Source organism: Hylobates moloch, unplaced genomic scaffold (genome assembly GCF_009828535.3).
Source record: "Hylobates moloch isolate HMO894 unplaced genomic scaffold, HMol_V3 SCAFFOLD_21, whole genome shotgun sequence".
NCBI lineage: Eukaryota > Metazoa > Chordata > Mammalia > Primates > Hylobatidae > Hylobates > Hylobates moloch.
Window position 1 is genome coordinate 25,828,338 of NW_026652296.1, and position 13,315 is coordinate 25,841,652.

A 13,315-nucleotide genomic window follows, 5' to 3' on the forward strand; every position below is an offset into this window, starting at 1 on the left:
AAAATACAAACCCCTACTCTGTGCTAGCGGGGAGGGGCCTGGGTAAGGGCTGGTCCTCAGAGAGTGGGCCCACTGCCTTCAGCCTGAGGTCAAGCAGCCTAGGTCTGAGTCCCAGGGGTACCCTCTTTCCTCCAGTCCAATGGTGGACAAGATTTGTCTATGCAAAACCATCCCAGAGCAAATGGTGAGCCAGGAGGCAGGCTTCCTAGCTTCCAGGCCAAGCAGCAGGAGCGGGCAGCAGGAACAGGCTCCTGTCCTCTTCCCTGGCCTCAACCTCTGACTCTTCATCCCAAGCTATTCTTAGAGCCTAGATAATGCCAGCAGTTGCTGCTGCTCATATCGGCTTCCAGAACCACTCAACCCCAAGAAGCCCAGTCCCGCCCCCAGCCCCTTGTGTGCTGGCCTCCCTGCCAGGTAAGGGCATTAAGGGTGTCCTGCGGGCTCCATCCTCTACGCTGCGTGTGCTGCGCATACTTAGGTAGGCCACCACAGGCAGGTAAGGGCCTGGGTAGTGGGCCCCTCTAACACTCCCCTTGCTGCACAGCTGGAAGAGAGAGGAAGGGCTAAAGGACACACTGGGGTAGAAGGTGTACCCCCAGGGGTCACCATCCAGATAGTGTGGCCCAACTGCAGGCTCCAAACTATGCTAAGAATAGAAATGAAAGGGGCAAGGGCCATGGACAAGGCTTAGCCGAGTGGAAGGGAGAAGGGGTGTACGGACCAGGAGCAGGGAGGGGCCTGGGAGGCCAGCCTGGAGGAGGGAGGAAACCAACAAGAGGAGGTTAGACTTTCCAACTCACTATGTGACCTTGAATAGGTCTCTCTTCCTCATGGAGCTTCGATTTCCATCATAAAATAGGCATAACCTTATTCCACTGGGTTGTGGTGTGGATTCAATGAAATAACACAGGCAAAGAGCTTAGCCTGTGCCTGACCCATCATAAGCACTATGTAAATGTCTGGTGATACTATCATCAGCTCCTTAAGAGCAGGCAATGTTTCTCGTTCAGCTTTGCATCTGCAGGGACTCGTTCAGGCCTGCCACATGTCAGGACTGCCTCTTCAAATCCTTGCTCTGCCATTTACAAGCTGAGTGACCCTGGGCAAGTTACGTAACCTCTCTGAGCCCTGGGTTCCTTCTCTGCAAAATAAATACACAAAGAAGGCCTGCCTTGTAATGTGGTTGAGAGAAATAAATGAAACGAAGTGCTCGGCCCATGGGAAGATGTCAATTAATTTGGGGATGCAGCTGTGGCTCTGTGGATGTTGGGGTACTATGGCGGGAAGCCTTGGGTCTGCCACTCTGTGGGTGGAATTTGAGACAGTGCCCAAGGCAGCCAACATTCTGGAAAAGAGGTCTTAGCGGGGCCCACACGTGAAATCCCAGGATCTTGTAAAACCACCCCACAAATCCTGGACCAAAGCCGAGGCCCTGCCTGGGGTCTCAGGATGGGCTTGCCCCAGCCTCGGTCAGTTTCCCATGTAGTTCAGCGCCTCAGACAAACACTCTCCCGTGCCCTCCTGGTTGGGATTGGCATCAGGTTTGTTCTGAAGGTTGAGGAGTCTTAGGCTGCTGGGGGACACACAGGCACAGACGGTTAATCACAGTTGACACAGGGGCCTCCCCAGGAAGGGTCCTTAGCCTAATCTGGTGAAGTGGGGAGCAGGACAATGTCTGTTCTCCATAAAAGACCAAGCAGCGGTGCAGGGCAGGGGGTGCTGTGGCTCTGCTCTACCCTTGTGATCATGGTCAATCAGCTTGAGGGGTGAGGGGCAGAGGGAGGCCCAAAAGGCTAAGCTCGGAAACCTACCCAGAGGGTCTGAGGGTACCACCGCTCTATACTGAGTCCTGAGGGTGACCCTGCTTGCTCCCACACCTGGGGGCACACTGCCTACCTCCCTGTGACTTTGCTAACTCAAGGACAAGAGACCTCCTTGAGCAGAGCCTTCAGATTTTTTTTCCATGGGCTGAAAATTTTATTAGTACAAACATCTCTATCATTCTATCTAATGCTTTGGGCTTTAAATTTCCTTTTTTTTTTTTTTTTTTTTGATGGACTCTTGCTCTGTTTCCTAGCCTGGAGTGCAGTGGCGCGATCTCAGCTCACTACAACCTCCGCCTCCCGAGTTCAAGCGATTCTCCTGCCTCAGCCTCCCCAGTAGCTGGGACTACAGGTGCACACCACCATGCCCGGCTAATTTTTGTATTTTTAGTAGAGACAGGGTTTCACTATGTTGGCCAGGCTGGTCTCGAACTTCTGACCTCGTGATTCACCCACCTTGGGCTCCCAAAGTGCTGGGATTACAGGTGTGAGCCACAGTCCTGCTTCTTAAAAAAAAATTTTTTTAAAGTCAAGGTATCACTGTTACCCAGGTTCGAGTACAGTGGCATAGTCATGGCTCACTGCAGCCTTGAACTCCTGGCTTAAGCAATCCCCCTGCCTCAGCCTCCCAAGTAGCTGGGACTATAGGCGTGCATCACCATGCCTAGCCAAATTTCATTTCTTAATTAAAATTTCTATTGAGATAACCATATATTCACATGCAATTGTAAGCAATACTACAGTAACTCTGTAGTATTGACATTGATATAATGTACCGATCTTATTCAGATTTTCCCAGTTTTACATATACTAGTTGTGAGCGTGTGTGTGTGCGTGCGCATCTGCATGTATTAAGTTCTATACAACTTCATCACCTGTATCAATTCATGGATCTTCCACCGCCACCAAGATACTGAACAGTTCTAACAATAAAAAGGTGTAGCCCTTATATAACCACACTAACTTCCCTCCCATCTTTAACCCCTGGCAACCACCAGTCCGTCCTCTATTTCTAAAACTGTCATTCCAAAATGTTACATAAGTGAAATCATATAGTATGTACTCTTTTGAGATTGGCTTTTTTCACTCCACATAAGTCCCTGGAGATTCTTCCAAGGTGTTGCTCATTTCATGTTTGCGTCTTTATTGCTGAGTGGTACTCATGGTATGTATGGATACGCCATGGTTTGATGAACCGTTCACCTGTGGAAGGATATCTGGACAGCTATCAGTGTGAGGTGTCGCCTTATCACCTGGGCCCTGGTAGCTGAGGCCACCCACCCTCCAACCCACCTGGGAGTCAGTGGGATGCAGCCTCCAAATTCTTGTTCCAGTTTTCTAGGGCCAGAAGCCAAGAATGATGCCCACCCTCGCAACCTCTTTCCCAGCCTAGGCATCAGGATTCAGTCCCTCTGAAATATGCCAACACCTGGTTCTCAGGGACAGCAAGAAGACAGTCTTATGGGCCTTATTTAAACATGTTGGCTATAGACCTATATGTTGACCCTGGCCTGGAGACCCAGCCTGACCTGGCCCTGCCAACTGACCAGCCCCATCTACAGTAGCCCCACCCTCTCACTCATACCACTCCAGATACAGTGGCCTTCTGAGAGTTTAGAACTAAACCAGCTCCTTTCTGTCTCAGGGACTCTGCATCTGCCATTTACTCTTTCCCCAAACTGGGGCGTGGCTGCTTCCTTCTTCTCGAGCCTCCACTCAAATGTCACCTCCTCAAAGGGGCTTCCTTTGACTACATTAGCTAAACTAGGTCCTTTCTATAAAGGTTCTCTCTTCACCCTCTGTATCACATGTCCCCATTTCTGAATGTATTACACTTATGGGTAAGTCTGCTTATTATCATGTCTACCCCACAAGACAGGTCTTTCTTGAGACCCAGGAGCAGGCAGATCCCATTCTGGGTCCCCAGCAGCCAGCATGCCCAGAAGAGCACCCATGTGCTTGCTGATGGGCCACATCCCCTGGTGTGAGGCTTCTGCTTTTGAGAATCATCTTTCCCAGCAGCCTCTCGCTCTGCTCCCTGCTGTGCCCTCATGCCAGGCCCAGTGAATATTCTGACTCCTGTTTCCCACCCAAGCCTGGACAAGCCTCTCTTTTCTTTGCTCTCCTGGATTCGGCTGAGCCAGGTTAACCACACAGCATGATGCCTAAGAGTTCTGGAGTCCAACTGCCTATGTGCAAACCCTCAGTTGCTCTGTTTCTTTGATCTTCTGATTCCTCATCTATAAAACAGGAATAAGCCAGGTGCGGTGGCTCATGCCTGTAATCCCAGTACTTTGGGAGGCCAAGGCAGGAGGGTCACTTGAGGCCAGGAGTTTGAGACTAGCCTAGACAACACAGTGAGACTCATCCCTATTTTTAAAATAAAATAAAACGGGAATACTAATAGTACCTGTCCCATAGGAATTGAATGAGATAATATATATTTTTAAAAAGAAAAGGCGTAAGTGCCTGGCACATAAGAGTTCAACATATAATTATTACTATTCATTTTCTTATTATCATTAAGACCATCTCCAAACTCAGTAGATTAAACAAGGAAAGTTCATGTCACACCAATATAAAGATCGTGAAAAAGTCCCAGAAAAAGGGTCATTCCTAAGGGTCACTTGGGCCCCTGTGACCTCTCATCCTTAGGCAATTCCCTTGTTTTTTAATTTTACAAAAATTTTTGGTAGAGGTGGGATCTCACTATGTTGCCCAGGCTGGTCTCTATCTCCTGGTCTCAAGTGATCCTCCTGCCTTGGCCTCCCAAAATACTGGGATTACAGGTGTGAGCCACCGTGCCCAGTCCCAGGAATTCTCTTTTGGCTTCACTCTTTCTCCACTCCCTCCCGTCTTGGAAAATTCGAGGAGATGGAAGAGCAGGACGACAGCCTCTCCTTGGGGAGAGAGAAGCTCCCATCACTAGTTTCAAGGCGACAACCGTCTTCTCCCACATCTAGAGTTCTCAGCCTGCCCCAACATTCTCTAGCTCCACGGTGTCCCTACAGAGAGCCACATGGTCTAGGCCCAGAGCCCTGCCATCCTCCAACCACAGGCAGAGTAAAGGGTTATTCCGGGCCCCTTCTGCTTTCATGCATTCATCCATCCAACCATGTAAAAACTTACTGAAAAACAAATCTTGCTATTCATCTGGAAAATCACAATGAGACACCGTTTCACATCACTAGACTGACAAAAGCTAGAAACCTTGACAATTCTGTCTCAGTGAGGATGCAGAATGAGGGCAATTCTAATACATTGCTGGTAGGAGTGCACATTTGCAAAACCATTTGGGAGAGAAACTTTGTATTACCTTGTAAGTCTGAATATGCTCACGACCTTCAACACACTGCACAGGAGGCATCTATTAGTCTTTTTACCATATATAGTAATAAAATACTAGAGAACCCAAGTGACCATTCACAGGAGAATAAACAAAACTCTCATACAATTGCTGCCACTTTGGTATTTTTATGCAATGAAACCTACAGAGCAGTGAAAATGAATGAACTAGTTCCCCTTAAAACATGGATAAATCTCCTGACATAGCACTGAAAGAGAAAAGCAAGCTGCACAAGAATCATATAATTTACCACTTAAAAGTGCAAATACCATGAAAGTGTCATATATTGTTTAGAAATACACCTAATAAAAGGGTAAAAATACATAAGACCTACCTCACATCCTTTATAAAAATTAACTCAAAATGAATCAAAGACTTAAATGTAAGAGCCAAAACTCTAAAACTCTTAGAAAAAATAAGTGTAAATCTTTGTGACCTTCGAATTAGGCAATGGTTTCATAGATATGACACTCAAAGCACAAGCAAAGGAAAAAATAAATTGGACTTTGTCAAAATTTTAAAATATGTGCTTCAAAAGATACTATCGAAAAACAGAAAAGACCATTCACAGAATGGGACAAATTATTGGCAAATCACGTACAAGGAAGGGTCTACTATCCTGAATATATAAAGAATTCCTACAACCCAACAATAAAAGGACAAATAACTTGCAAATAAGCGAAACATTTAAATAGACCTTTCTCCAAAGAAGATATACAAACCACCAATAAGCACATGAAAAGATATGCAGCATTATTAGTCATTAGGACCAATAAGCACATGAAAAGATATGCAGCATTCTTAGTCATTAGGAAAATGCAAATCAAAACCACAATGACCAACTAGGATGGCCACAATCAGACAAGCACAGTGAGACCTCCATATCCATGGGCTCCACATCTGTGGATTCAACCAACTGCAGCTTGAAAATATTTGAAAACAATGTTTCAACTATACTGAACATGTACAGACTTTTTTCCTTGTCATTATTCCCTAAACAACACAGTATAACCATTTATATAGCATTTACATTGTATTAGTTATTGCCAGTAGCATAGAGATGACTTTTTTTTTTTTTTTGAGATGGAGTCTCACTGTGTCACCCAGGCTGGAGTGCAGTGTCGCCATCTCAGCTCACTGTAACCTCTGCCTCTGGGGTTCAAGCAATTCTCTGCCTCAGCCTCCCTGAATAGCTGGGACTACAGGTGCGCGCCACCACACCCAGCTAATTTTTGTATTTTTAGTAGAGATGGGTTTTCGCCATGTTGGCCAGGCTGGTCTCGAACTCCTGACCTCAGGTGATCTGCCAGCCTTGGCATCCTGAGGTTCTGGGATGACAGGTGTGAGCCACTGCACCCGGCCGAGATGACTTAAAGTACATGGAAAGGACAGTGTGGTGGCTCTCGCTTGTAGTCTCAGCTACTTGGGAAGCTGAGACAGGAGGATCCCTTGAACTCAGGAGTTCGAGGCTGCAGTGAGCTATGATCACACCACTGCACTCCAGCCTGACAGAGTGAGACCTTGTCTCAAAATAAAGAAATACAAATAAATTTAAATTTAAAATAAAATAAAACAAAATTAAAGAGTATATGAGAGGATGCGTATAGTTTATATGAAACACTACACCATTTCATATAAGGGACTTAAGCATATATGAAACACTACATCATTTTATATAAGGGACTTAAGTATCCTTGAATGTTGGTATCCATGGGAGGTCCTGGAACCAATTCCCCACAGATACAGAGGGACGACTGTATTGGTGAGGATGTAAAAATTGGAGCTCTCATACAATTGCTGCCACTTTGGAAAACAGCAGTTCCTCAAAAAGTTAAACATATACTTACCATATGACCCGGCAATTCCACTCCTAGGTATCTACCCACGAGTACAGAAAACATTCACACAAAAACCTGTACATGAATGTTCATAGCAGCATTATTATAATTATTTTTGAGACAGGGTCTCGCTCTGTCACCAAGGCTGGAGTGCAGTGGTGCGACCATAGGTCCCTGCAACCTTGACCTACTGGGCTCAAGTGATCCTCCCACTTCAGCCTCCCTAGTAGCTGGGACGACAGGCGCATGCCAGCACGCTCGGCTAATTTTTAAATTTTTTTGTAGAGAGCCCCATGTTGCCCGGGCTGGCCTTGAATTCCTCAGCTCAAGTGATCCTCCCACCTCAACCTTGCAAAGTGTTGGGATTACAGGCATGAGCCACCACTCCTGGCCATAGCAGCATTATTCTTAATGGCAAAAAGTGGAAACAACCCAAATGCCTATCAACTGATGAGTGGAGGAACAGAGTGTGGTGTATCTGTACAATGGAAGACTATTCAGCCATATGAAGGAATAAAGTTCTGATCCATGCTTAACATGGATGAACCTTGCAAACATTATGCTAAGTGAAAGGCGCTAGTTACAAAAGGCCACAGATTGTAGGATTCCATCTACACGAAATGTTCAGAATAGGCAAATCCACAAAGAAAGAAAGTAAATTACTGGTTGGCAGGGGCTAGGGAGAAGGAGAACTGGGGAGTAACTACTAATAGGGATGAGGTTTCTTTCTGCAGTGATGAAAATATTCTGGAATCAGACAGTGGTAATGGTTGTACAATCTTGTAAATATACCAAGAACCACTGAATTGTACACTTGAAAGGGGGAATTTTATGGTGCATGAATTGTATCTCAATAAACATTGCATAGGAATAATAAACACCAAATCAGGAGAGTCTTTACTTCTTGGGTTGGGGGGTCAGTCATGGAGGGAAACAAAAACGTCTTTATATTAGCAGTGTTTTATTTTGCAAGCTGGACAGTAGGTACACAGGTATTTGTTCTGTTAATTTTTATACCTTTCTCAGTGGTTTCATAATAAATAAAATGTAAAAGTACTTACTGGGCATCAACCTGGATTAGGCACTGGGCTACATGGGTGGTGCAATGTAGAGTCAAAACAGACCCATCCTGCCAAAAGTAAGTGGATACATAAGTATATAACAAGTGGAGAAGAGGGTCTATAAGTAAGTTATCTCCCCTTTCTAGGCTTCTGTGTCCTCATGGATGAAATGAGAGCCAGACTAGGAACTTGTTAGTAGAAGGTCTCTGAGGATCCCGGGGGCCTTGAAGTGTGTCTTCCCTTTTTCAGCCCACACACCTCAAACACGACCACGGCACAGACCCTAGAGTTGGCCCTCGTGCCATCAATCATCGCAAGAGGGCCTAAGGCAAAGCCCAACTTCAATCAGTCTGTTTCTTCTCAGTAAAACAGGCAGAGTGACTTCTCCCTCCCAGGATGACTGTGGGGGTGTAAATGAGGTAACACATATAAAGTGTCAGGGACAGGCCTAGCATACAGTAAATCCTCAACACCTGGGACAGTCCTCACTTCGATTCCACAGGCATTTCCTGAGCAGCAAGGCTGGCCCAGGCCTGTGCTAGGGGCTGGAAGACAGAGGAATTCCACTCTGAATGGCCAAAGCAGTGGCCCCCAGCCAGGTGGGGAGATGGCCTCATAAACAACAGTATGAGGCAGGGTGATGTCACTGCTAAAAAGAGACAGTAGTCATGTGCACAGATGCAGACCATGTGTGATGCAGACCCTGGGGCTGACAGAGATGTTCCAATCAAAAGGCACAGTCCAGTGGCCGGGAGCAGTGGCTCACGCCTGTAATCCCAGCACTTTGGGAGGCCGAGGCGAGTGGATCACGAGGTCAGGAGACAGAGACGATCCTGGCTAACAGGGTGAAACCCCGTCTCTACTACAAATACAAAAAATTAGCCGGGCGTGGTGGCGGGCGCCTGTAGTCCCAGCTACTTGGGGAGGCTGAGGCAGGAGAATGGCGTGAACCCGGGAGGCGGAGCTTGCAGTGAGTCGAGATGGTGCCACTGCACTCCAGCCTGGGCTACAGAGCGAGACTCCGTCTCAAAAAAAAAAAAAAAGGCACAGTCCAGACTTGGAGAGAGGCCCTCGCAGGAAGAAAGGCAAGACACAAAATTAAGGGATTGGCTTCCATTCACAGTAAAGTACATCCCTGCATACCTTTTTTCACCTAATTCAGACTCAAATGTTCCCACAAACCCCAAGAACAGAGGATGCAATTGATTCAACAGTTCGCTTTGGGAAGTCTGAGCCCATGGCATGTGCCAAGGTACATGTGTGGGAACACCATGGCTGACACTGCTGCTGTGATCTTTGGCAAGTCAGGATACCTCTTCAAGCCTTCCTTTCCCCGGCTATAAAATGGAGGCTATAAAGATACTGATGTCATAGGGACATAAGGGAAAGTGAGATAACGACTGTAAAGTCATTAGCCAAGTACCTGGCACTTAGCGACCAGATCAATAAAGGGTAGTTATTGTTAGGAAAAAATAGATTTCACTTTGAAAGTGAGGAAAGCCAGGCGCGGTGGCTCAATCCCAGCACTTTGGGAGGCTGAGGCAGGCAGATCACGAGGTCAGGAGTTCGAGACCAGCCTGGACAGCAAGGTGAAATCCTGTCTCTACTAAAAATACAAAAAATTAGCCGGGCATGGTGGCGTGTGCCTGTAATCCCAGCTACTCGGGAGGCTGAGGCAGGAGAATTGCTTGAACCCAGGAGGCAGAGGTTGCAGTGAGCCAAGATCGTGCCACTGCACTCCAGCCTGGGTGACAGAGAGAGACTCCATCTCAAAAAGAAAGAAAGAAAGAAAGAAAGAAAGAAAGAAAGAAAGAAAGAAAGAAAGAAAAGAGAAAGAAAGAAGGAAGAAAGAAAGAAAGAAAATAAAATGAGGAAAGTGGGATTCAGAGAGGTGAGATGACTTCTCCACAGTCAGGATTCAAATTCAGGTCTGAGATACCAGAGGCTCAGGGCAAATCATCCCCCTCTGCTCCAGAATCTTCAGCAGGTTCCCTACAGTCTACTACATGGACTCCATCTTTGCCAAGGAGTGAGGATCCAGCAAAGGCCTGGGGCCAAAAAGACCCTGGGCAAGTTCCCCAATCCTAGGTTTCTTGATCTGAGATCCCCAAGTGAGCCTGAGAAGGTCTGCGAATTCCTCCACGTAGTTGATGCAAAATTTTATGCCTAATGGATCTCAGATGAGTCTACAGCCTCAAAAGTAACAAACCACAGACTTGACCTGGCTTAGCATGGTTTCTTATTCACCCAATGGAGATACGATTTCTACCTTGAAAGGCCGTGAAGGGATTAAATGAGGTAATTTGTGAGAAGTACTTGAAACATTCTCAGCTTTCATTAAATGTTGGTTTCCTTCTCTTTCTCTCTCCTCAACCTATTTCCATCGGTTAGCAAATATTATTGAGCATCTGCCATGTGGCAGGCACTAGTCCAGGTCCTGGGGGTAAAGGTGAACAAGACAGACATGGCCCGTTTTCATAAGGCTCACATTCTAGCAGAGGGAAACAGCAGACAAATAAAAGCAACAATTTCAGATATCAATAACTGCTGTGAAGAAAATACATGACCGGGCACGGTGGCTCACGCCTGTAATCCCAGCACTTTGAGAGGCACAGGTGGGCGGATCACAAGGTCAGGAGTTCGAGACCAGGCTGATCAACATGGTGAAACCCTGTCTCTACTAAAAATACAAAAATTAGCCAGGCATGGTGGCACATGCCTGTAATCCCAGCTACTTAGGAGACTGAGGCAGGAGAATTGTTTGAACCCAGGAGACAGAGGTTGCAGTGAGCCGAGATCGTGCCACTGCACTCCAGCCTGGGCAACAGAGTGAGACTCCATCTCAAAAAAAAGAAAAGAAAAGGATAACGTGATACAGACTTATAGGGTGGGGCAGCCTCCAGGGATGAAACATCTGAATGACCAAAGGAGCCAGTCATGCCAGGATTTTAGAGGAAAGCACCCAGGGAAAGAGTGCAGAAAGGGCAAACGCTCCCTGGAAAGATTCTTAGTGAAGAGTCCTTCACTCCCAGTCCTACCACAAACTGGGTCACCTTGAACAAGTCACGTAACTTCTGAGGCTCAGCTGCCACATCTACAAAATGGGAATAAAGACATCTTACCTGCCACATTGTGAGAGGTTTCAACCAGAGGGCTGTTAAGGTCTGGGATCCTCCCCAAATCTCACCATAGACACCTGATACTCGTCATTTGGCACCCATCTTGGAAGAGGGGAACCTGCACAGAGAACCCTGGGTCATGCTTTTGATTTTTAATTTCATGCGGCACTAGAAATAGCTTCTTTTGTTCCTGGTTGACCCAGGAACCTCTTCCTGCCACCTGGGGCCTATTCTAGTTAACAGCTGCTTATCCCCTCAGGTACAAAAGCCAACAAGGAAAGGACATCAGGAAACATTGCTCTGGGAATAACCAGACACCTACCTGCCACCATCTCCTCCCATCCCGCGACCACACACGGGAGACTGGAAGACTCAGCCCGTCCTGTAGTCAGATAACGTACATGGTTTATTTAAAGAGTCAAAAGGGGCCGGGCACAGTGGCTAACGCCTGTAATCCTAGCACTTTGGGAGGCTGGGGCGGGTGGATCACCTGAGCTCAAGAGTTCCAGACCAGCCCGGCCAACATGGTGAAACCTTGTCTCTACTAAAAATACAAAAATTAGCCGGGTGTGGTGGTGGACGCCTGTAATCCCAGCTACTTGGGAGGCTGAGGCAGCAGAATTGCTTGAACCTGGGAGGTGGAGGTTGCAGTGAGCTGAGATCGTGCCACTGTACTCCAGCCTGGGCAACAAGAACGAAAACTCTGTCTCAAAAAAGAAAAAAAAAAGAGTCGAAAGGATCTTGGTCCCTGGGTTGGGCCACTGATTTACGATTGCTAAGAGTTCTCACTCCTAAATTTCTTTGATCTGTTCGCTTCACTCCATCTCCACAGCTGCTGCACTGGCTACGGCCTCATGATCTCACATCTTAACTCTCTCTGCTCTTTCTCTGGCCCATCTCCCCACTTCCAAACCATTTATCACGCTGTAACCAGTGCCTAACATACAAAACTGACCATGTCTTTCCCCTGCTTAAAGCCCTTAGCTCCTGTTGGTCAGTGGAACTGGCGTCTGAGGCTACCTCTCCAAGCCTAAGCGCCTAAGTCCTGTTGCAACCCTCAGGCCCTTCCTCATTATCCACACCAAACTCTTGTGTCTGTAAAACAAGCCAAGCAACCCTCCGAATTATATGCCTTCGCCCCTCGTTTGTTTTGTTTTTATGACGGGGTCTCACGCTTTCACCCAGGCAGGAGTGCAGCAGCGCCACCTCAGCTCATGGCAGCCTCCGCCTCCGGGGCTCAAGAATTCTCACACCACAGCCTCCCGAGTAGCTGGGATTACAGGCACGGGCCAACACACCCGGCTAATTCTTGTATTTCTAGTAGAGACGGGGTTTCGCCATGTTGCCCAGCCTGGTCTCCAACTCCTGAGCTCAAGTGATCCACCTGCCTCGGCCTCTCAAAGTGCTGGGATTATAGGCCTGAGCCACGGCGCCCAGCCAGTCTTTGCTGCTTTTGTTCCTGCAATTTGGAACACTGTCCCCATCCCAGCCTCTCACCTCTACCCCTACCTCCTTCCCTACCTATACCTTCCTATCCATCCTTCAAGACCCCAAAAACCATCCCTGATTCCTTCAGAAAAGCAGTTTATTGCCTACCTTAGCAGATTGAAAGCAGTGGCTGTGTCTTATTCATGGTTAATTCCCTAGAAGCTGGACTGATACATTCCATTTAACTAAAATTCGTATCAGGTGCTTCGGACTGCAGACAAGCCTATCACAACCCAGAAGAAAGAAACAGGGAAGGCACCTGGGGACTGCCAAGCGGTGAGGTGGGGGGTAGGAATCATGAATCTGCATATTTTTAAAAACTGCCCCAGATCCTGATGTAAACGGTACTGGAGAGTCTGAGAAACACAGGGTTCCCCTCAAACAGTCCTGACTTCAGCATTCCTGGAAAAATGAAAATCCTTTCCTTTTGCCTCCAATGCTTTCCCTGCTGCTATCCCAGGTTAAGAAAAATAGATAAAATCAGGGGGATTTTTCTGGGACTTGGCTGGGCTGGGAAACAAGCCTGGGTTCTAATACAGGCTCAGCCCCTGACGTACTATGGGCCCCTGCCCCTTCCTGGGGTCTCCATTACCACGGCCACCCCCCACCCTTATCAACTGTGTGCCCCTGAGGTAGTGAC

The 13,315-nt window shown here is 47.2% G+C and overlaps 1 protein-coding gene across 1 annotated transcript in view; it reads right to left on the reverse strand.

The window, feature by feature from the left end:
• Positions 1–13,227, reverse strand: part of MYH7B (myosin heavy chain 7B) — a 46,167-nt gene extending 32,940 nt beyond the window's left edge. Inside the window, exons 1-3 of the mRNA XM_032142476.2 lie at positions 12,784–13,227; positions 11,191–11,305; positions 8,069–8,136 (exon numbers count right to left, since the gene is read on the reverse strand). Coding sequence (XP_031998367.1) covers positions 8,069–8,136; positions 11,191–11,199 — 77 coding nt within the window. The 5' untranslated portion in view covers positions 11,200–11,305; positions 12,784–13,227. The remainder of the gene's footprint in view (positions 1–8,068; positions 8,137–11,190; positions 11,306–12,783) is intronic.
• Between the last annotated feature and the right edge of the window lie 88 nt (positions 13,228–13,315).